This window comes from Struthio camelus, chromosome W (genome assembly GCF_040807025.1).
Source record: "Struthio camelus isolate bStrCam1 chromosome W, bStrCam1.hap1, whole genome shotgun sequence".
Lineage (NCBI taxonomy): Eukaryota > Metazoa > Chordata > Aves > Struthioniformes > Struthionidae > Struthio > Struthio camelus.
The window spans coordinates 49,464,839-49,490,143 of NC_090981.1; the positions used below are offsets into that span (position 1 = coordinate 49,464,839).

At 40.5% G+C, this 25,305-nt stretch overlaps 1 protein-coding gene across 35 annotated transcripts in view; it reads left to right on the plus strand.

Annotated features, from left to right (window-relative positions):
* LOC138064118 (ankyrin repeat domain-containing protein 55-like) overlaps window positions 1-16,775 on the plus strand; it is a 133,767-nt gene extending 116,992 nt beyond the window's left edge. For 32 of the 35 annotated variants that reach the window (XM_068925217.1, XM_068925224.1, XM_068925229.1 and 29 more), the window contains 3 exons: window positions 696-1,363; window positions 6,984-7,085; window positions 15,267-16,774. In XM_068925217.1, coding sequence (XP_068781318.1) covers window positions 696-1,363; window positions 6,984-7,085; window positions 15,267-15,553 — 1,057 coding nt within the window. In that variant the 3' untranslated portion in view covers window positions 15,554-16,774. Of the gene's footprint in view, window positions 1-695; window positions 1,364-6,983; window positions 7,086-13,439; window positions 13,738-15,266 lie in introns of all 35 variants that reach the window. The other 3 variants (XR_011137371.1, XM_068925238.1, XM_068925239.1) reach the window with 3 other exon arrangements.
* Window positions 16,776-25,305: the final 8,530 nt, after the last annotated feature.

Here is a 25,305-nt window from a genome sequence, read left to right on the forward strand (position 1 = left end):
GGAGAGGAGAGGAGAGGAGAGGAGAGGAGAAGAGGGGAGGAGAGGAGAGGAGAGGAGAGGAGAGGAGAGGGGAGAGGAGAGGAGAGGAGAGGAGAGGAGAGGAGAGGAGAGGAGAGGAGAGGAGAGGAGGGGAGAGGAGAGGAGAGGAGAGGAGAGGAGAGGAGAGGAGAGGAGAGGAGAGGAGAGGAGAGGAGAGGAGAGGAGAGGAAAAGGAGATGGCAAGGTCTTCTCTGAGCTGAACCAGTGCTTCTGTCACAGGGTTAGCAATGCCTGTGTTGTTGGAAATACCATTTTCCAAATATGACATAATACAAAGACCACTCAGTTTCAAAGATCCCAGCATGCTCTTCTTGTTATTATTGGTTCCTGCCTTGCTGTTAGAAATAATGATTCTGCAGCTGGTAGATACTGAAGCCAGAAAAGATTTTTTTTTCCTGATAGCTGCACTGAGCCTGCACTATAAGATGATTTAAAGGCAATAAGAAGACCTCGTAAGAAGAAAAAGTGAAGTCAGATGTTACCATTTCCACATTTTTGTTAATTATAAATTTAGAGTCCTCACTTTCTGCCTGCTTGAATCACCCCTGCAAATGTATCAGAATAGTATATACCCCATTTCATGGGCTAAAGCGGGCAATATTTGTTACATTATTTGGTAAATAATGACATCACATTTTGATTTGTACTTCCAATAGATCCGAGCCAGTTTATCAGTTTCCTCCTCAGAACAACAGACTCCTAAAGAAAGAAGGAAGATTCAGTATGCTGAACCACATCTTCTCCTGCAAAAAGAAGAAAGAGGATCAGAAAACCAATCAGAAAGACAGAAACAGAGACCGATGTCCTAGAGAGGAGACCTCAGAAGTAGATGACATCATCACCACTTTTGATTGCATTATGGACACAAACTGCAAAGACATTCCAGATGAGCATATGACCACTGCTGACTTTAAAAGAAGGAGCACAGACACAAAGAAGTACCTCCTATCAGAAAAGAAACAACCGGAGTGTAACGCACTTCTGCCCATCAGAACCCAGAGTCTCCCCCCAATCACTGTGGGCAGTTCTTTCCTAACTGCCTCCCAGAGCACAACTTCAAGTTTCTCCTCCACCAGCACCAGCACCCACCATTTTGCACACAGATCTCAAAAGAGTAGGAGTGAACACAATTTGCTAGACCACCGAAGCAGCTGCCAAACTTTGTTGAATGACCCCTGGAACGCAGATTCTAACCAAATACTCTCCTACAATGTCTGTACTAGAACTCCTTCAGACAAACTGATAAATGCTGTAAGCTCTGACAGATCCCAACATTTGCTTTTGTGCCCTCCTCGCCTTCCCTCACTTCCCAGTTCTCCATCAGGTAATTTCTTTCTTCTCAGTCTCCCATATCCTATAATCTCTACTGATGTGGCAAGCTGGGTAAGGAAAAACAGGTAAGTCTGAACCATGGTACTTCTATTTTTTAAATATCCTTTTCAGTGTCTTCTCCCTTTGTGTAGTACAAATCTCAGATAATGTATGCACAGGACACTGGCTGACAGCTGAAGCAAGGAGCTTAGGTGTAGGAAATAGGAGACTTCAGTAGATCTGATTATGCCTAGCAGCAAAAATGCAGGTAGTTAGGAAACATATTGGCACCTGAGGAAGGTAAGTACATGCTTTGTGAAGTAGAAGCGAATACCTGCTGCCATGCCTTGTGTCTGCATTTAATACTGGAATTAGATGTGCAAGGGAATAGTACTGCACTCAGATCTGTAGCTGTGTTCAGAATGGTTTCTGGATCCAAACAAGTAAGTCCTCATGTGCTATGCTAGATGACTCCACACCATGCCCCTTTCCTCTTATAGACATGTTTTGACTCCAGGCTGGAGTGTCATCCCCTTCCCTCTCCTGAGTGGGAAGCTCTTTGGCTTAATGTGCTGTATTTAGGTTTTCTCCAAGGCTGAATTCAGGTTGCTAAATTTACAGAGTAAATACTTTTATGTTGTGGTTTGGAAATTGGATTGTAACAATAATGAAGCTGAGCATCAGAATTCTGAAGGGTTTGGCAGGATTTGGGATCTAGTACTGTGCTTGACTCACATCCATGTCTGAATGAATCTGGTTGGCTGGCCTGTATGCAGAAATTTACTTCAAAATATCAGTGTCTCCAAATTCATCTCTGCTGGGATTAGTCACATGCTGAAAATTAAACACATGCTAGCATGCCTTCCAACCACTCTAATATCCAATTGAAAAAGAAGCAAGCAAAAGCAATCCCCAGAGCTACCGCTACACTATTAAAAAAGGGTAAACATTATGCAATAATTAACCTACTCTTACCTCAACAGACTAGCTATTATCCACCAATGGAAAGAAAAGTGAATAGAAACCCTCTCTGACTGTAACCATCTGTTAGGTCAGATCACTGCCTGAGCTCTGCATGCTGGTGCAAACTGTACTGTCCTCTGAGCAATGAGCCCTACCAAATAGTGTATCTTTGTTCACATCTCTAATAATGAGAGTACAGAAAGCAATTTCAGAATGACAGGTGATTTTACATTGTGCAAATAAAGACTGGAAAGAATTTTTCGGAGTGAAAAAAGAGCTATTCAAAAGTTCCACTTCCTGAACATCAGGCCAAGTTTCTGAAAGCTTGACAGACCTGGTCTATAGGTGTCACTACTTTTTTACTGTGCTCTCTTCCGCCATTCACCCAACCACACACCACCCCAAACTGCAGGTGGCTACCAAGGATTGCTCCAGCACAACTCTTTCTACACTGAACTCTGTGAGGCAAGGCTCACATGTGAAAGACAAGAAAACCTGCAGGGCTTCTTTGCACCAAAACATAATAGGACCCAGTGAGGCTGAGATGTTTTGGATCATTCATGTGGACAGTACGAGGAGGAATGAACTAAAACTGGATGAACCAAACCTGAGGATGACTATGGGAGAACATATCTCAGTGGAATTAGCTGCTAGGCTATCAATGTGTTTGATGGGGAAGGACCTACTGCATTACTTAAAATGAGATTATAGATTTTTCTTAAGACTCTAGAATACTATGTGGTTAAATCCTCATTTGTTCTGGATGGAAGGACAGGTGGTTTCCTAAGAGCCTCCTAGGACAAAAAGCCCCATCCAGGGAAATGAATCAGGCCCTGTGCATCCCCTCAGTGCTCCACGGTCTGCACTGAAGCTCAGTATAGGTACAACAATCTACATGCATGGATGAGAACAAAATCATATAAATTATGGGAAATCTAATTGTCACAATGGGAGCTATCTTTGTGCAAAGGAAGAATAAGTCCTTTTATCTCTGACAGTTTATTAACTACCTCTGGGGATAAAAAGCTTGAGTTTGCTGAAAGCTCAGCTCTCTGTGTACCACCTCCCTCTAACAAAACTTTCCAAAAATAAAAAGCTTCCCGTAGCTGGCATAAAGGCTTCCAGTGAAATGAGTAAAATAAAAGCATGTAAACAGGCAGAGAATGTCTGACAGGAATACATTGCACAACCCAGATATTGTCTTACAATTTTCACGATAGAAAGAACTTCTTATCCCTCTTCATGCTTCTGTGTGTGATTTAAATCTGTCTGCCCCTGTAATTAAAGCTGCCTGCCTTGCTGTGAATTAGAACTGCATTACTGCATGAACTTCAGGGCTGCCGCGTCTCCAGCGTGCGGAATTGCTGTGCCTGCAGGACTCAGAGGGCTCAGAAGCAAAGTGAGCCTGGCTCCCCGAGCCAGCGGCACGGGGCAGGCCGATCTCTTTCAGAACGACATTTCCTTCTTGCTCTTTTTCTGCAGGAGGCCTACCTGAGGGAAAAAACAACATCTGGTCTTTGATGCACACTGAAGCGTTAATACTTTGTTTCTCAAGTCATGACTGTGGTGGCTAAAAGTAATTTCCTAATCACTGAATATCCAGGACAGGATTAGGGGCATCAGTAATCAAGGGGAAGTCAATTTACAAGTTATTTTCTCAGCTAACACACAGTTCCGACTGTCTAATATGACCACGTCTTTTATTAAAGTCAGAGCTACTTATTGTGCTTACTGCTGCTAAGACAGCTGGCATAAAGACGGGGATTTTTAGAGTTTTTTTTGTTCTGTTTTCTGTGCTCCTGGAAATGAAAGATGAGTCAATTTACTCTCTGAGACCTGACACTGACTCAAAGGGGAGAGGTTGCTGTGAGTAGCAGTGAGGCTCCTATTATCATGTCACTGATATATTTCACAATAACAACTTTGTTTTGCCCTCTGCTGGGGAGAATAAGGGCCGACTGGACCCAAAACTACTGCCAATATTGCCAGAGAAATCCTTGCCAGCCACAGTGCTGAGCTGGCATCCACTATCTGAAGCATTTTGCTTTAATGAGCTTTGCAATCATCTCTTTTTGTAAAATGGACTGTCGTGCACATTCCTCGGGGAAAAGGGTGCAAATGAAGAAATTCTAAGTGGTAAGAGGAAAAGGAGGTCTGTCTGGAATGGCAAGCAGCCCTTACCACCCTCTAACTAACTAGAGCCCCTCTTTTATCACCCATTCTTCTTTTAGATTGCTAATTTGCCAGGCCAAAGGCAATACTTTATTATAGGTTTGTACGGCAGCCCAGTATTTTTTAGTTGCTTCAACAAGTAATGTAAAAAAATAGGCTATTATTGCTTTTATCTTGGCATGAACAGTATGGTCTAGCCCCTCCCCACTCCCCCTCCCCCCCAAAAAAGACTTTTTGGCCAGGAAAGAGAGTGGAGCAAAGCTGATCAATGTGGCTGTTTTTTTCTCAAAGTGAAGGGCTGATTTACTCTGCCACATTGATCGTAACATTTTCTGGCTTCCCCGCAAAACGTCACAATGGGGGGTTTAAATATCCAGATGCAAAGGAAATCAAATAACAACCTGTAAAAAAAGTCAGTAAATACAATGCAGAAAAGTCCCGCGTTTTATAATCAAGAAAATGCTTCCTTTCTATTTCATGCAAAAACAAATGCCATCATAAATACACTCCTGGGGATGACAAAGATGATGCCTTAGAGAAAGATAAATTCTTCTGTGATATTATGTAGATAGGAAGGAAGAGCAGAAGAATACTTTCACTTGATGCCAGAACTTTCAGACAACAAGGATTCTCTTCCAAGCATTCATATAAGCCTTGCAAACATGATAATGCTTTCTATTCTTTGTTCTGCTGCCAGATAGCTCCATTTATGAAATAAACATATCTCTTAGTAGAAATAACCCCCCTTCATCAAAGCCATAATGGTGCATACATAATAAGCCATTAGTTCTCATCATAAGCATTGCCATAAAACCAGTATATCTCAAATGGTACTAATGGGAGCAGCAGGCTTGATCCTCTGCTGTTTTTGAATTGATATATTTATTTCTTTGAGTGAGGTAGATGCAATGTGTATAAAAGACATTTACCATCTTTTACACACACCTTATGATCACGTTGCAGAGGTGTTAAAGATTAAACAAAGGGTAAAAGGATACCAAAGCCTGTTTCTATTGGACACTCAGCTCCTCTATAACAAGAGGAAATCTCTGACTTCTAAAAGCAGCTTTCATGCTTTAGACCACAACTCATCAGCTTTATCCACAGGAGCCAGCAGATTGATCCAATGTCCATCAACTGCCATGGGCTTTGGACCAGAATCTTGTTCCATTCTGAGTTGAAGGCTGCACTGTTACATGGATTTTTTTGTCTCATAAACACCAGTTTAGCTCCTTTCACGTGAATCAGTTTGGTCAGTTGCATAGTTACAGCAGTCTTGACAATTAATTCAGTACCTCTACAGGAGACTGTTCTACAGCTGTTTTCTGATAGGTTTATGTTGCACAGCTCAGCAAAACATAGCTATATTTGATTAGCAGTTATCCAGCTCCCAAGGCAATTCATACCATTCCATTTCTTCCTATTGCTTAAGATGTCCTCTCAGATCCAGCATGAGTCTCCCCTCACCTCTTCATATCTACAGAGCATATCCTGGCTCCACAGTGAACTGTGTTGCAACACCATGCTAGGAAAGCTGCTGTTTGGCAGCTCATCTCACAACACCTTATAAGGCTCACCTCAGATTTGAGGCCAACCAAAAAAAAAAAATTGAAGAACTCAAACATTGCAGAATAAGATCTACACAGGGAAAGGTTTTGGGAAAGAGGTGATCTGGAGCTTGAGTTTCTACTTCTTTTAATATTTTGCATGGAGTTTGTGTAGTGAAATGCACTAGATCATCATCATCCATTGTCTTTTTTAATAGTACAGGACCAATGGCAACTTTAGTTGTAACCAGTGAAATACCAGAGTTAGCCCACTAACCTTTCATTTTCCATTATCTGTTCTTCCTGGTAAAAATGAAATTGCCATGAACATAGCTTAATAAGAATCAAGCTGTGATTTATATCAGTTCTGCTATGTTTTCACCTGCAGCAAAACCTTCTTAAAGCCCACGTTCACTGCTGGTGGATGTCAACCAGCCTGATTTTACAGCCAGGAGCTAGACTCCATTTGTGTTCTAGTGCTTAGGAAGGCAGAGATCCCGCCAGAAAAGTTTACAAGCTAAAGCTCTGATTCTGAAATCATACAAATCTAGTTGAATATTTCTATGAATTTCCAGTGTCCAAACACACTTACATGGACCTAGCTACTGGGCCATGCCTCTTTTAAGACCAGTTACTATAGCAGAGTATTCCAAAGTATATGAGAGGAAGGGGGCTGGGTAGATAGTGATAAGGATATACATGAAGGTTATATTAAAAAATAGTCTTATTAGGTGAATAGCAGGACAACTCCAAGTCATTCTTTTAAATGAATATAAAGAGAACAAAGCAACAGTCCCCAGAAATCTCTTCTGTCAGTCGGTGGTTTCCTGTTGTAACATATTTCTGAGTATTACTAAATAATTTTTCTCTTCTATAAACCAGACAACTGTTGTGTACCATATTATTTACAACTATTTTCATATGGTAATAGATTATCTTTTTATTTCACAGGTGAAAATTTTCAACAGATTTCCTTAGACCAACCTAAAATAAAAGTTCTTACTTCTGCACGGAACAGCCTAGTGCCCATACACAACCACTGTGCTCAGAAAAGTAAGTACAGGCAAGTCTCAGTTGCAGTATCATACTGTGTGCCTACACAAAACATTGGCATGTGAGACTTGAGGCGGGGTTTATGTTCCTTTTTCACAGAATCACAGAACAGTTGAGGTTGGAAGGCACTTCTGGAGATCATTTAGTACAACTCCCTGCTCAAAGCAGGGTCATCTAGAGCAGGTTGCTCAGGACCATGTCCAGTTGGGTTTTGAATATCTAGGATGGAAACTCCACAACCTCTCTGGGCAACCTGTTGCAGTGTTTGACTGCCCTCAGAGTAAAAAAGGTTTTTCCTATGTTAAATGGGATTTCCTGTATTTCAGTTTGTGCCAGCTGCCTCTTCTCCTTTCACTGGATGCCGCTGAGAAGAGTCTGGCTCGACTTTCTTTACTCCCCCTCCATCAGGCATTTATATGCATTCGTAAGATCTCCCCTGAGCCTTATATTCTCCAGGCTAAACAATCCCATCTCCCTCCACCTCTTCCCATTTATCAGATGCTCCAAACATAAATCATCTTTGTGGCCCTTCACTGGGCTCACTGCAGTATGTCCATATCTCTCTTGTACTGGGAAGCCCAGAACTGGACATAGCACTAAAGATGTGGTCACAACCAGTCCCGAGTAGAGGGGAAGAATCGTCTCCCTCGACCTGCTGGCAATGCTCTTCCAAATGCAGCCCAGGATATCATTGGCTTTCTTTGCCACAAGAGCAACTTGCTGGCTCATGTTCAACCTGTTGTCCACCACAGCCCCCAGGTGCTTCTCTGCAGAGCTGCTCTCCAGCAGGTTGGCCCCCAGCCTGTACTGGTCCATGGGGTTGTTCCTCCTCAAGTGCAGGACTTGGCGCTTCCCTCTGTCAAATTTCCTGAGGTTCCTCTTTGCCCCTTTCTCCAGCCTGTGGAGGTCCCTCTTAATGGCAGTACAACCATCTGGTGGTGTATCAACCACTCCTCTCAGTTTTGTATCCTCTGCAAACTTTCCGAGAGGGCACTCTCTCCCATCATCCAGGGTCATTACTGAAGATGTGAAACAGTGCTGGCCCCAGTATCGATCCCTGGGGTATTCCACTACTGACTGGCTTCCAGATGGACCTTTTGTGCTGCTCATCACAATCCTTTTCTCTGATGAATTTCATAAAGTTGGCCTAGTAGAAGCTATCTGTTTCACTACAGAGGAAAATTTGGTTCTAGATTTGTTTTCCAGAGCAGAGGAGACAGGAATTGTCACAAATACAGGATTTTTTCAATCTTAAAAAGGATTGCATATGTCTGTATGACTGAGGTAGCTTTTTGTAGAGGGCAGAACATGATTGTAAGTTACCGTGGTAACTTACAATACGTAAAGAGTCACTGGAGACAGATGACAACACCCTAATGGCTGCATAGCAGAGAAAGGTTGGATATGTAAAGTGAAAGCAAGGATAAGGAATAACTGTTTTACAGATAGCATGAAAAATATTGTAAGAGACACTGATTTTTGAGTCCTTTTGCTAGTGAAAACAAGAGGGAAGAGGATTAGATCAAGATCATCAGATTTCCCCAAACTTATGTAATTTTCTAGATGTAACAGAGGTGAAAGGATGTTCTATTTCACTCTGTCTTACAGCACAGTGGCTAGACTAGCTCTTATGGGAGGATGATGGATCAGTCATTTCTCTCATTCTAACAGCAACTGTTCTGAGCAGTTCTATAATACAGGAGTTAAAATAAAGGGATCAAGATAGCAGCAGCCTTTTTTCCTTTACACTGTTAACCAGCTTCTCCTTCTCAAGACAAGAGGCAAGCTCCCAGAAGAGCAGAGAAAGCCTCACCGCGCTCCAAAGCAAAGGCAACATGTCAAAAAAAGACTTAATGAGTGTGTCAGGTTCAACTCAGCCAGTAACAGGGATATACTTGACATATAAACACTAGCCATACTCCCAGCAGTGTCTTGCCCTCACATTCATGTGCTCCACTAAATGCAAATGCCCCAACATATTTTGAATGAGGATTTGCAACTTACTATTTGCTATCCTTCAGATCAGCCAGGTCCTACAGCATTCACATTTCGATGTATTGCTTGTTATGATCTGAGCTTCAGAAGCAATTCTGCAGCTACGACAACATTACTAAAAACTAAACATCAGAGGTAGCTGCTTTTCTTACACAGCTTTACAGGAAACATAAGGTTGCACAGGGGAAATAACTGAGTCCTGCACTACTGCTGCACAGTAAATAGGAGAGCAAGGAGAAAAGTAGGGATATGCCAATACTGAGGTGGTGTTCTCTGCCTGCTAAGGGAAAAGAAATCATCTAACCACTTTAAAAAACCCAGCTCCAAATATTCTTTCTGTTTTTAAGCTTGCTACTAATGTTCTCTGCTTCTAGTTAAAGCATAGTTGTAAGCATAATCCTAAAAAAAAGGTTTCATTATCACTGGTGTTCTTATAGTAACTTACATGAACAGCCAGGGTTTTAGTTCAAGCCACATGCCAAAAAATGTGTCCTACAAGTAAGATATAATTATCACAGCTAATAATCAGGGCCAGATGTGGAATTAACTAACACAGTACATTTATCCAGGTGCCACTACTGCTTGAACATCAGTAGTTGCCAACAACAGAAAAGGAAAGTTATTTGCAAAAAATAGATGGTATTTCTTCTTTGCTAACACAAATGACACATTTGATCCTGCAACTTTCCAAATAACTATTTCAGAGCCAAGATTTCATTCACCCTCCATCCAGCCCCTGAAATATTACTGTTCTGGACACAGCCTTTACCCAGGAAAATGGCTCGTGCAATGAAGTTTGAGTGAAAACACTTGGGGTTTTCTAATATTTTTGTTACATTGAAATGTTTGCTAAAAATATGCAACCAAACCAGTTAAAAAAAAAAGCAGCCAGGGAGCTAGAAAGATAAAATAAGTATAAATTAGAAGGAGAACTGAAACTAGTCAGAAATGAACAGAAAGAAGAAACATCGCCCAAAAAAGGAAGGGCAACAAAAAAAGGAAGAGATGTTTTAACCTCCAAGCAAAAACTTTAAAAAATACATGTTAGAAAGATGATAATAGGAATGAAACAGTACCCTAGGAAAAGAGCATTTGGGTGACTTTGGGTGACTAAAACATCTTTATAGATACCCACCCTTCAGATGTTCCTAGGGCCAAACAGTCCTCCACCTGCTTCCTGAGTAGCCTTAGCATGACCTGGCATCTCTGTTATTCTGCATGTTGCTACTCTGTCCCCCACCCCACACCCTTCCTATCTCATTATGTAACTCCCTCTTGATCAAGAGAATTATAGCTATCACACACAGCTCACATAGTGCCAAAATCATTTTCCAAAGAAATATGGGACTTCTAGAGAACTTTCTGCTGCTTTCACATCTTCATATGATACAGAAGGTCCAAAGCCATCATGAGGTTATCACTTACTAAACAATAAACCTGTTTCAGCAGGTCATTTAACAACACTTGTCTGGGAGCAGCGGTTGCTTTTGCCATTAATCATCATGATTTGAAGTTCTTCTTTCCCAAGTCCACAGCAAAGGATTCCACAAAAGCACCCTCCTCTCTGCAGAGGGCCACCATGATCCACTGTTTGTAAAGGGAGAGAACCTAAGAGCCACCCCTTTGGATGGACACGTACTCCTTGGGCAATGCCTCTCTGACAGCATTACTCTTTGTCTCTGCAGTTTATAATAGCAGTCACTCCTGAGTCACTGCTGAGTAGAAAAGGTTCTCTGGACTAGAAGCTCTTAAAATATCACTCTTCCTTGGGTAACCGACTACGCCCTCTGAACGTGAATAATTACAGACACTTTTGCTGTATATAGCTTCTGGTTTCATGGGGAACCACCACTGAGCTTTTGTCCTCATAGATCCTCTAGTACTGGGTCTAGATTCCTGTGTCTCAGTACAAATAGAAATACCTGTCACTGTATGTATTGTTTTAAAGTCATCCATGTCCCACTCCTGAAATCATTCTAGAACATCCTAAGCTGAGGATCCTAAATATGACGGGCAAGACTAGATGGACAGTATTGAAATTTGGCTGCTGTTCTTCCCTTCTTTAAAGAAGCATTGGTTTGTGGTGGATACCCAGTGCATGAGGGGAAAATTACACTGAACTATGCTCTACTTAAACCCATCGTGAAGGGCTTATCTAGTACATCAGGTGTTCTGGAGATTTTTCTCATAGGTAGAAATTACAAATGGATGAACATGAGCCTATGCTCCAAAGAGGGAAACAAGTGACCCTCTCAATATGCATTTGGTTTTCACGCCAAAATTTCAAAGAACACAAAACGTTCTATCATGTTCCAAAAACAACCAAGTTCTGCTATTGTACTTGCTCCTGGCTCATACAAATTCATTACAAACTAACATGAAGTATTGATGGTATATGATTTTTCTTGGAAAGGAGAACTAAGCCATTTCATGAACTACTGAATATGAATGAACCTTCAATACGACCTATGAATTACACTGAATTGCCAAAGGCCAGGCAGCTGTAGTGCAGGACTGCCTTCTCAAACCATCACAACTTGAATTGTGTATTGAAATTAGCCTGAAAAGGAAAAAAAAATTTTTTTAATCTTCGCTATAAAGATCCTGCTTTGCCCCAGACAGGAACTTGGTGAGTCTTAGAGAATTGCTGCTCCTAATAAACACATAATGAATGATGAAGCAAGTATATGATATATAGTACATGAGCATATGGCAAGAACTTCAGCCTCTTTTGCACAATGTATCTAGTAAAAAAATGCAGGGATGCAGAGCTATTCTCATGCCCACTGAAGGCCTTTGTCTTCAACAGGAAAAAATTCTGACTTCTTAACTATATACTAGGTAAATCTACAGGCACAGTGGGGCTTGCACGACAAGACTGGTGCAATTGCTTCGCTGAGGCAGGGAAGCTGGAGAGTTTCTGCTTGAACATCTGCACTACTTTTCTGACTCAGACACAGTCTGTGTCCCCTGTTACCTGCAAGACTGTTACTCCCCTAGCCAGTTATTCCCCATTTTGCATTTGGTGTTTTGGTGGTTTGTGATTTTTCTTCTTTCTCCTAAGTGTAGTGCTTTGCATTTGTCTTTGTTGAGTTTTGTTATCTAAATTTCTTATCATTTCGCCCGTTTATCAAGATTATTTTGCATTTTAAAGCTATCCTCTAGGGTCCCTGCAACTCTTCCCAGCTCACTGCTATCTGCAGATTTTTATAAGTGCACCTTTCATCTATATCATTAATGAATGCCTTGAATCCTTCACAGGATCTCTTTTGAAATAACTACACTTTGAGTGCATTTCTCCCATTAACTGTGTGTCCATGTTATCGTAATGGATCTACCTTATTTTGTTTATGAAAATTTGTGAAAAGTTAACATTCCTTCCTTGTTACAATTATGTAATTTCTCACTTCCCCTGCAATCACTGAGCCAGTGTCCCAGTCATTCTTTTTGGCATTGCTTGGTGAGCAGTTAGAAGGCAGACTTCATAGGTTCAGAGGTCCACTTCTGAGAAACACTAAGTGCAGGCAGGCTTTATAGGTGTGAAGGTTAGGTTAACTGATCTAAAATTCCCCAAGTCCTCTTTTCTTGCCTTTTTAATCTACAGCCCTCAAGACCCTCAATCCACTCTTCTATCTATGAGTTCCTCAAGAGAGTTGAAGGTTTAGTTTGTTTTTGGTGGAGGGTTATTTAAGATTAAAATGGACTTGTAAGGTCCAGCTTATCACAGGTGCATTGGCTGTAGAAGTTACTGAGTTCATACCAGTGGATTATGTGGTCTGTTATCTCTAATAAGAATGAGTTCATCTATCAGTTTATCCTCTATTAAGCCAGTCTAAATCTAGATTAACTTCAGACATTTCTCTGGAATTACACAGGAGTTTCATAGACTTAAGAGAGAACACTCTTGTCCATTCATCATTTCTGTGGAATTTATCTGGACCTACACCAGGAAAATTTCTTTCAGAGATTAAGGAAAAGGAATAAACAAAGGGGCTGTCAGAAAAAAATGGAAACATGAAGACTCAAGTTTTCATTATAGCTGGCCAGGAAATTGAATGATAACGCCAGGAAGAGACGCCTTTTGAGCAGAGTGTTTTATAACAGAATTCTTCTTGCATGTAAAGAATTGGGTCAAAAGCATGATAGCAATCTGAGGACAAGCAGGTGGCTCAGAGAATGGATTGTAATATTGGACCACTAGGAAGCATTTGTGGTTAATCTTAAATGATGGAGCCACCAAATTAGCCAAAGAATCCAAATAACCTTCTGGAGCCTGCCATGACTAGTAGGAGGAACCTAAAACTGGAACACTCTCTCAGAGGCAAACCTTAACAGACTCTCATATATTCATCCTGACAGATGAAGTGGAACAGAAAAGATGGATGGAATGAGAACGCAACCAAGGAAAAATGAATGTGAAAAATGGCAAGGAAGATTCTGTAGCCAAAGCAGCACTTACTCCACCTAGGAACTCTGATATGGTTAGACTGGAAAAACTGTACCATTTGCACACCAAGACAAAGAGCTTGTGAATAAAATGGAGGAACTGGAACTCAAAGTGTAAGATGCTATGGAAGGCAGTATAGGAATGACAGATACAGGACAGAAGAGTATCATGTCTAAAAGACTGGTAATGGATATAAACTATTTAGGAAAGGTAAAAAACTGGATGGTCACATAGTATGTTAGTGAAATGTATGACTGCAAAGAAATCAAACATAAAATCATGAATAAAATTGAATCTGGGTCAAAACAGCTTGGAGGAGAAAGAATAAAAATGGTTTTGCAATAATCATCTTAAGAGTGTGTTATAAACATACAAACTCAAGAATGGATATCATTAAAAAATTAAAAAACTCTGAAAAACTATGGGAGAAATAAGTACTTTCATTAGAAAATAATGGCAGGGCTCAGATAGTCGTGATCACAACAGAAAACAGATTTCCTTGCCAACCAGTAAATAAGTCAATATGACATTTTGCTATTTTACATTCAGTTTTAATGAGCAGATCTTCCGAAGGAATCAGTGGTAGTAAAGTAGAACTAACTGAATAGCAGCTAATGCAATTCACATTGAATTCCAAGGCAGAGAAAAAATAGGTCTGTAATTAAGGTTTTGAATTCTCCTTTGCAAACTTTAGGAAATTAATTAAAGAGTTGCCTGAATGAAGGAGCTGGGGATTTGAATTTAGAGAAAGTATAGAACTGTATTAACTCCAAAGCACAAACGCACCAGGAGGTTGCATCCTAAGCAAGGGAAAAAAATAATGAGGAGAGATTAGGGGGCTTGATAAACATATCAAGCAGAACGGCAAGAAAGAAAACACAAACAACAAAATTGTAGACAGGGACTGATAAGAAAAGACAAACATAAATTAAGAAAGAAAACTATAGTGAAAACTTTAGTAAGTGTAATCAAAAGCTTACTGGAGCTGGAGATGACATAAAAAATGAAACAACTACTAGTATCTTCTTTGTCCACTTATCCAAAAAAAAGAGGGGGAGGAAAGATGTGAAGGTGTTACACTGCTGAATGTCAAGTGGAGGTGTGACGGTTGACACACACAAGACATCATAGCTGTAGCTCGTGTTGTTTCAATTTGGGTCTTAAGTCTGTTACAGGGTATTGGGCTGCTTTTGTGGCTCATGATATACAGAGTAGATGTTTTGTCTTCACGACTGACTGTGCCTAGAGCAACACAGACAGTGTCCCAGCTTCTTCCATTTCATCTTCCTAAGATTTTGACCAGAATTTACCCCGGGTAATAGAGCATTCCACCACAAAAGTTTTGTAAAATACAATATATTCCCATGGAGCATTTCTATTTCAGTCTGTATTTTCTGATGAAAAAATGTTTTGCAGAAATCTTCCCGAACACACTGAATATCTCCTTCAAATAAACTATGGATACAATGCTTATCAATAGTGAACCTCTAAATTTATCAGGTCTCATTGATCACCAAATGTGAAGTAAATTATTTGACACTGAAATTGTTTTCCTGAGCTGAATATTAGCCCTGCCAGGCTTTAGAATTTTTTTACTCACATTTTGGTCACATCTTTGAAGTGCAGGTTTAAGCATACACAACACAAGACAAACAACCAACACTCCTAAGAAAATGATCGTTTGTAAAAATGCCATGTTTCTCACTGTCTGTGCAATCTTTCTTTTTCTTTTTCTCCAGTTCAGCTACCATCTAATCAAGTTCCTCAGGGTGTTAAGAAGTCTAAGTCCCTGCCTTTAAACTCCTTAAGAACTGGCGCAGTTATTCGCCCAAATATAGCTCAAACCTCCAGATCTCAGAAAAGAGAATTTTCTCAGAGTCATTCACTACATTCTTTCTTGCCTGGTCTATCAGGAGAACCTCTGAAACCAAGTCGGGTCCTACCTGCTATTCCAAGCCAGAAGAAATCTAACCCTGCAGCAGAGGACCTTGAGAAATCCCTCACCAAACCAGACACTGAAGATTAGTTCATTATGCTGGCCTCAAGCACATCGGTTGAAATATATCTAAGAGCTTGTTACAAGATAACTATAAAGTAAAATCTTGTTAATTTGCTCTTGTGATTTGGGTTGTAAATGAACAAACAAAAAAGAAATGGTATTACATCACAAAAGCTACACTGTGTATTTATAAAAGCATTTTCATTATAGTTTTCATTTATGATGGAATTAATGAATCAGTATTTAATGTGCTGTAAATCTATTTTGTGAGTGGAATCCTCATAACATGCAATCTTGCTGCAGCACTGTCTTGTTAAACCTTTGATAGAAAACAGGAAGAGAGAGTCAGATTTTCTGCATGATTGAAAAGTCTGAACTAGAGCAACACAAATTGACAGGGGTTTCTGTAGTAAATGCAGAGGTGCTGATTCTGAAAGCTGTGTGCCACTGAAAATAAGTTTTTAAGATTAAAATGATACGCTCTAAATAAAAGGCAGTTTTAGCAAATGAGCTTTTGGGGGCTTTTTATTTTTGATTTATTTTCTACGTTGTGTGTCTGTGGGTTTTGCGACTTCCACAAGCCAAAAAATACAATGAAATACTGATCCTTGTGGGACAGACAGGGCCATAGCATTGGCTGTTCGTAACTGTTGATTGCACTGACAGATTTATGCCTCTGTTTCACTTAATTCTTTATATACCTCAAAGACAAAAATGCAGTGGTGTATTGTCATTTTCATAAAACAAGATTGCATAGACCTGACTGAGTTATTAGCCTTTACTTCATCATTTTTATAACCAAACTGAAGAAGAAAATCTAAACTGGCTGCTGTTCATTCAAGAGCCTTGGCAGGTGCTATAGCCTTTGACTAAACATTTTGCAAGACTGTCCTTTCATAGAGGCTGACGAAGATGTCTACCTCTACTAGCTTCAGAATTCTTTCCTGCTAAAAAATTTTCCTGCTAAATTCCAGTAGATTTCCCCATTTCTGATTACGAAGGGAGGTGCTCGTACCAAACAAAAAGCATGCTTTTAGGGGAAAGCACATTGTGAGCAGCATGAGGGGGACAATAGTCCCCTTTATATCACCATTGCTAGTAAATGTGTCCTACATTAGTTCTATATCAACAGCTCATCCAACAAGAACATAGTATTTCTGTTTTTTCTCTATATAAGTGTTTTATTAGCTGTACAAATGTTTCTTTCACTGTGTCACAGAAGAAGATAAACCTAACGTGAAAGAAGACAATCATGTCCCAGTAGCTGCAGATGCCAATTTTCTTGCAGTAATGGTTGCAAATAAAAGGACGGCTGGTATTTCTCACATAAATGATGTAAAACTCTAGCTTCTTACTGAAATCCATGGGAGTTAAAAGCTCATATGCTTGGGCCTGACAGGCAACCTGGTTCTTGAGACTAAGCAGAGAAAATACTGCATGATAGAAGCATGCTTTGTTAAAGGAAAAACAATTGTCACCCTCTGCCTTTGCACCAGGCAAGTTCTGCTCAGTTCAGCCTCACCAAAAGGTCCAGAGTCTCTCCAGTGGTGTAGCAGACTGATATCTGCTCCACAAGGTCATCCCTGATCTGCACAGCTCTCCAGAGGCCCACTCATAACATTATCCTCTCTGCCCATGAAGCCCAAGAGCTGCAACACCCGAATTCTCTACTCTGATCCCAGCCCTTTTGCACCTCTCCCTGCTGCCTCACATGAGAGGCAAGTGGTTCATAAGTCAATTCCTAGAAACACTCAAGTTTTAATACAGAGCTTAAGGCATTACCACAGCTGAAAAAATGATGGTACAAAACAGATGGGTTTGGTGCAGGCTTCAAGGAGGGAGTAAACTCTAGGTTAACCCTAAATGTCAGTGTAGATATTATCAGAATGAGGTATGTCTTTGCAGACAGAGAGCTCAAAGCAATCCCTGGGAGATGTGAACTAAACTTCACAGTTTAACAAATAACTTGGGAATGGGTGCTGTGTGAAAGGAAGGAACCAATACCAAATGGAGCTGTTTATTACCAAATAGGTTGCCTCAAAAGAGAGGCAGGTCATGTGCTGCTGGTTCGTTTTTCCTGGGTAGAAGGGGATCCCCATTGCTACTATTGCCTTTGAGAGAAGGGGGTGGAACTCTCTCATCTCTTGCGCTACCTTGCCCATCCAGGGACCAGAAGGGTTCCAGGCTGCCTAATGGCAATCGCCCAAGAGCTATGGTAGCTCTTATTTGGTTTCCTGCTGTGGTTCCATGCTGGAGACGAGGTTAAAGGAGTAGCCTTAAAACATGGAGAATTTCAGGAGCAGTCACTTGAAGCTACAAACACACACTGCCATTGCCTCCATTCTACACAGTTAGTTTACAGACACAGAAGACCACTGTTGGCTGATTTATTCCTATCATTTCCCTTTGTTCCTCATATTTTTCTAGAAAAGAATGTTTTTTGTTTTTTGTTTTTTTTTAAACCAAAAAAAACCCCAAAAAGAATGTTTTTTTGTTTGGGTTTTTTTTTTTTTTGTTTCTTGGATTTTTTTTGGTTCATAATCCAGGAAATAGTCTTTTTCAGGAAACGAATGCAAATCTAATTGCTTATTCAAAGGTAAGCATAGTACTTCCCTGAACAGAAACAGTCTAAATGCATGCTAACCAGGGCACTTTTCTTAATGTTTTTCTTCTGTAAAGTATCAATAAAGTACTTCACAATTTACCAAATATAGATCTTTAAAAATTTAATGTTCATAGAAAGCACTGAAAATTACTCTCAAAAATGATCCCACCAGAAACTATCCTTATCTTCTGACTTGGATATCCACGGTAAATAAACAAGACAAATTAAGTCGTAGTCTTCCACCTTCAGATGAGAACAGACTGTTCGCTGCAGCAAACTGCCCGGAAGATAACAAATGAACCAATACCTACTTAAGCTGCACTGACCTTCTGCTCAGATCTTTCCTGGAAGATAATGGTTGGATAGACAATAAAAGGCTAGCACAGTTGATTAGCAATTGCCAAGAAATATCTGGTCAGTAGGTCATGACAGAGATTTTTTTTTCCTATATTTAGTGATTAAACATCTTTGCACATTTTTCTGTGACACGAGTTGAGCGTTAACTCATTCTGTTGCAGTAATCTGAGTTGTCTGGGGAGTCTGGCTTGGCACACAGAGCTAAGAAAATATATATACATACAAGGTATCTTTTCTGACCAAAGCACAATATATTTCCTCATGGGAACATGCTTTATATTCCATATATCATTCTTATGAACAGAACTTGAAAATGCTTTTGAAAATGTGTTCCTCAGGTGGCGCCTTTATTTCAGTAGACCATTTGCTTATATGTTTATACTAAATGCAGTGTTCCACCCTTTCAGTAAACTGTGCAGGATGTTTTCATTCTTCCATTATTTAAAGTGGAGAAAAGTATTCACATGCAAAACAAAAGATCATCCAATATTATGGGGATCTTTAAAAGGCTGCCCTACTGATGAGCAGGGGTACCTAATCTTCTGGTATGAATATCTAAAGAGGAAGTTAAATCCTCTAAATTTTATTCAGTCTTAATAGGGCATTTCTGAAAAAGCCATCACTGCCCCTTCACCTCAGACACACTGCAGACTTGTACCATCACAAAATGGGAATTTACACATCCCATATGATTTTTCCCTGCACAACACCAAGAGCATCATAATGACCGCTTTGGGGTGTAAAAGCATAGCAGCTTTTCAAATAATTGCAATTGGACTGTAAGAGTTCATCTCACCACACTGTCATCATCGGTCATCAGACCTGTTTCTCTGCACCTGCAGTATAATAATGATTGGAAAGACACAGTATTGAAACTATAAGTTATTACGCTTCTGTATTTTAAAACTGCAATTTTTCTTTCATTTTCTTCATAGTGTTTTTCCAACGTTCCTTAGTTTCAGAGGAAGCAAATATTTTTTCCTCTGCTGTGGCTATTAGTGGAAAAGCTCAGTATTGCCCCTGGAGACAGTTTGGACCAGAGGCTGTCAGGGGTCAAACAATCAAAGACAACTCTAGCCAGAGGCAGTGATTAGTACTTGATGCTGATAGGGAGCCAGGAAATAAACTCCAGGCCCCTAAAGCTCCCTGCCTGCTAAGCAACACTGTCAGTGGTCTACCATGTGTGCTGCTGCCGAGCCTAATAAGGTCTGCAGACAGATACATGGTACAGCCTCCTGCAGTAACTTCCCATTCCCCATCTCACTGTGCTACAGGGCTATTTGGCACCATGATGTGACCTTCTGCCTCTCTGCAAACGCCAGGAGGAACCTGTGGAGTCAAGGGAGTGCTCATACCTGTCCACGATGTGTACTTGGCTCTGCGTGCATGTGTCTTCCTGTACCTTTGTGTGTGTTTCTGTGCTCTGTGTGTGAGAGGGAGGTAGAGTCCCATCCTTTGGAAGAAGGGTGCGGGAGAAGCTCCTTGTATTGCGCAGGAGCAGCGTGATGCTGTCTGCACCCATCCATGCACTAACACAGAACTCAGGCCAGCCCTCCCAATGTCTCTCTGTATCCATCATCACCCCTTGAAAGGACCCCAGAGTCTTAGCCCTCCCCAGCAAGATCAGATTGGGACGATTAGACTGGGAAGAGGACTAGTGAGCGGAGAGAGCAGGAGACGCATCACCTGCTACTCCCAGAGGCCCTGACTTCAACTATAATTTCAGCCTGTCAACTGAGCTGAAAGTCGCTTTGGATATGTACTGAAAACTGTGAAGGGAGGCCTACTCACAGTGCATGAATACTTGGCTGCACTTAAATGATTGAAAAGAAATGGGGCAGTATCATGTATACATGAATGTTGAAGGTAAACATAATCTGATGAAGGAAAAGCATGATTAAAATATAAAGTCTAAACAGAAAAGTCATACTAAATATACAGAGTTCCACAGATTGCATTTTCAGTTTCTAAAATTTGCCAGTCGTGTCCTGTTTTTGAAGTGACTATTTGTAGTAGACCCTGGGAACTCAGGCAGAGATTTATTACTACGAACAGCTAACTAAACTGTTAAATGAGAAAGCAACCCCATGGAGAGGCTCTGCCTCCCATTCTGTCCAATTCGTAGCACCAGTCAGCTGTAATCTGTTCTGATGTGGAAGTCTGGAGCTTCTGAAAGGTTCATTCAACCTTCACTGTTGATCCAGTGAGACACCCTATATAGGGATTTTATCAGAAAGCAGTTGGATGTTTTTAAAAATTCTAATTCTCGAAATTCTAAAAATATTTTTGCACTTTGGCCTCTTCTGTTAAAGTGTCTAGTGATTTTTCCACTGTTCACTGTGCTGTGATTTGGCTCACAGAGATTTTCTTTCCATCACTGATCTGGGCATTTTTGCAGTAGGTACTATAAACTATAAACTGAAGCCACTTGAAGTTTGTCATTGTCCCTGGGGTCTTTCTCTCTCAGCTAAACATTTTTAAGTGATTTATTTCCCTATAAACAAATTTGCCATTTTATTTTCTTTGTGGCTTCAAAGATATATGTTAGGAAATATGCCTCTACTCTGCCATCGCTTAGGTTCCTTCATGAGACACACATCCATACCCACCAAAAGGTATGATTAATTATGATCATGCTAATTAATATGCATGGAAATTTCCACTCACAAATATCGTGACTCATCAGTGGCATAGGCCATGAGGAGCAACTTGTGCCCTTGCTCTGCTTCTTCTTTCCTGCGTTCTGCTTTTTTTTTTTTTTAATGCTCAGTGAGTTTGCATCAGGATTTTGTTGTTTTCACTCTTAGATACATGCGTCCATCAAATGCTGCAATTCCACTCATAGACACTTTAAAAGCGTAGCTCAAGCCTCCCCTACAGTCTTCTGGATTCAGAGCTTGTAATACTTAGTTTCAGAGATTGATTATGCAAGTCACAATGTGTCAGGACTTGCAGCTATATTGCTACTTTACTAGGAGAGGAGGTTGGGACTTCAGGCAGAACTTCCTTATCTGCGGTAATTGTGAGGTCCTAAGCCTCCTGGTTCACAACAGCAAGAAACACTTTTCAGAATTCTTTTTCAAGAGGAAATTTTCATTTGACATCAATACTGCCACATGTATCAACATCGGTTTTCAATGTTAACATGTACGCTAATATAAGCACAGGTCAGACAAGTGTCAAAAACAAGTCTGTTAAGGAAAGAACCTGTTTAAGTTCTTTATCAAATGGAAAAAGCAAGTACCAGTTTGTTTTGCTTGCTTCTGGTGCACTCTGGTAAGCTGGTAAACAGGAAGATAGTCCGCTTTCACAGAGGTTTTGTTCTGCTCTGAGCTTTCATGTGAGGATAGCACCTGGTTACCAAAATCCAGGGAGTTTTTGTAGTCAACTGGAGAATTTTTTTAATATATTCTAATGAAATTTAGCACTTAACAACCAGTAAGCACTCCATCCCTGCAACCTTCCCAGTAGGCTAGTAAGCAATATTATCCTAACATAACACACAAGGAAACTAAGGCAGGAAGATTAGACACTGAACTTTCAAAAATGGCTTCTCAGAACTGGGGTAGGAGAGCTATCTTTAGTGCCCAGGTGCTAACCATCTAGAATGAGGCTTCTGTTGTATCTACTTATGGGAACTTGGCTGTGTGCATGTTCAGGATTCATGATAATCAGGTGAAGAAATACAGGATGTAAATTAAGGGCTGAAAAATAAAGATTATAAATGACTCCCCTCAGGACATAATGCAAAGAGCCAGAGTCTGACAGTAGATCCTGGCTGCTGGCCTACATTTATTTTTGGCCAAAAGCCACCTTGGCCAGTCAGCCAAGGCAGCTCAGCTGCAAAGCTCCTGCTGGGGAGTGTGTGGCAGTCAGTGTTGCACTGACAGTTCAAAAAGCATCAAATATCATCCACGGTATGGACAGTTTGCACAGGGCGCTGGGGATCTCAGCAAGGACTGTAGCCCTAAAGCAATAGTACGGGACTCAGAAAGAGGCTTTATCTTCCGGAAAATTAAGTGACAATCTTCTTTCTAGCGGTCATATTGTGTTATTTCTGTCTGGGCTAGGAAAAGCCTAGATCTGCACTGGATAAGTTAGCTGCCAGCTGAGACTAGCACTTTCTCCTCTTTGTCTCCTTGATTTCCTTGGAGGACGGAAGAGCACAGCCAGAGATTCTGGAATCACAGTTCCACTCTGCCATCCATAATGAGAGAAAAGCAATTAAACAAGCTAATGGTAAACAGTGTGTTCCAGTTGCACTGGTTTTGTGAACTCTGACAAGTTTTGTGAACTCTGCTTGAACCCATCAAATAATACTGACAATAGGTTTTCTGCAATAGTCACTGAACAATGACTGTTACCACATAGGAGAGCTGCAGGCATTCTCACAGAGAACAGTTTTGTTTCGTGTTCTCCTAGCTGATAAAAATCAAAATACCACTGCCCTCTAGTACTACCAGAGGAAGGAACACCAAATACAGTACAAGAGGTCATCGTAATCTTTCTTGAACAGCATCGCTTGATAAGCACCTCAGCACACCATTTTCACCCAGGCCAGATGGTGGGTCACCGGAGCTCAGGAACATGGAGCTGTGGGTACAGATTAACCACAGGAAAGTGCTGGGGGAATGGGTGGGGGTTGTCATGTTCTCAGTTTGTACCAAATGGAAACTTGCAGTAAAATCTAAATCACAGGTTTCTTTGTTATTTTCTTTGACTTGTCTTTAAAAATTAAAAAGCCAATTCTAAGAATGCTTACAACTCTCTCGTGTGAGCTGAACCAAAAACACCAATTTAGATCATGCAGGCCACTGAAAAGCTATAGGATGAATTCAGCTCTTACTGATACGCTCTATTTCAACCAGTGGTCATTCAGAAAAGTTTATTGTATTATGGTGCCACTCAGATATGCAATCACGAACAAAAAATCCTATTAGTGTAACTCGCATGTTTCATATTCTAAAATCCATAATATTAGAGCGGTAACCCTGGGTAATGTTGGGCTAATGGAACATTAGCTCAAACTAACAAGTATGAATTGTTTCAAAAGACGATTTAAATTACCCTAAATTTAAAATGTGCCTAAAGTCCCTAGACTTTCTCCTCTGCACTAACCTTGTTTATACTCAGGTCAGGTCTTTTTGGAATATCCCAATAAATGAGTACAATCTTTACCTATCATCTGACCCCTCTTTTCAAGGCTGCCAAACCATCAAGTGAATTTTCACATTCCCGCACATTCCTCCACGTTTGCAACCTGCAAGAGTGTGACAGTTCTTCTTTCCACACAACCAAGTTTTGGTTCTTTTCTGCTGGCTGCTAAGCATAACCACATTGCATTATATAACTACGTAACAGTATTACATTGATAGTCAAGTTTGAACCTCAGCTGCCTGAAGCTCAGAGATATTAGAGATCTGTGTCAAAATGTTTTATTTATGATCTTCAAAGAAATGCAGCTAATGGTGTGAACTACTTCCTCTCAAGCACATCCACCAACAATGCCAATCCTACAGTCAGTCTGAGAAACCTACTCTGAACCTCATTTTAAATATTTTTTCATAACAGAAATTATATCTCAACTCAAGAGAGAATTTTTAGAGAGAAAAAGATTCTAGTGACATTTTTGATTTGGCCACCGTCTGGATTTCTTCAAAAGCCTGAATTTGGGGGGGGGGGGGGGGGGGGGAAGTATTCCTTTTTTCTGTTTACATTAAATCTTTGAAAGTAGTCAGTACTGATCCTCCAGTTTTTCAAATGTTATGTACCTGGTAGGATAAACAGTGTTAATTCTTCAATACCATGAGCATACAGTAATGCAATGCATTATTACAGATGATAACCCACTGCATTATATGAATGCTCAAGCAGTCATGTCACAACACACCTGTAATTAGTTCCAACGCATCAGGGTATGATGTACCACCTGAGTGTAAAGACATATAATTGTTCAGACACTATTTTTTGTACTAAACTCATTCTGTCATTGCTATATTTTTGTACTGATTACACAGTCTTCCTGGGCAGGTTTCCCATACTGTGAGGTCTTTTCTGTTTGGTGAGTAAGAAACCACTGAGTAAGAGTACTTGGTGATCTGGGTTTTTTGTTTCTTTTTTTTTAATGGGAAAGGAGTGTTAGCTGAATGTTGAAATTCTAGGAAAACAAAATCAGCCATCCCAGACACACCAATGCAATCAATCCAGCTGTGCACTCTGAGAATGACCATTTCTTTATAAACAGTTTGATTTTACTTTCACTATTTCAGTAAAGTTATCAATGGATTAGTAAATAAGATAAATTCTTTTTAAACCAGAGTTTGCTTCGTGAGGCTTACGCTTGCCAATCCAACCGTTTGCAAAGAGGAAATAGCCTAGATTGCTACAATGGAACAGCGCAGCAACAAAATGGAAGGAAAGATGACCATGTGTTATGTTCTGTGCCCCTGTGTGTCCCTATGGAGGACTCTGGACAGCTGTAGCAAAGGAGGAAGGAAGGAACCGAGGAACAACCACAACATAACATGTTACCAGGACAAAGCCTGCTATGTGATTTGAGCTAAGACTAGAGCTTCAAGGAGGTTTTCATAGCAGTTGTATAAGCAACTAATGCCACTGGATTGTAAGTGACTAGCAAATAAATCAGAATAAGACATTCATTAGAGGAAGCAGCATGATTATTTTTTAAGAAAGTATGCAGGGTTGTGCTTCCTGCCTGCAAAAGAAACAAACATCAGAACGCAGTTCCAGTTCCTGCGTCCATAAATAGTGAATCTGCTCTCCAAGCAGAGCTGAGAAGCTTTTATTCCTTCTCTTG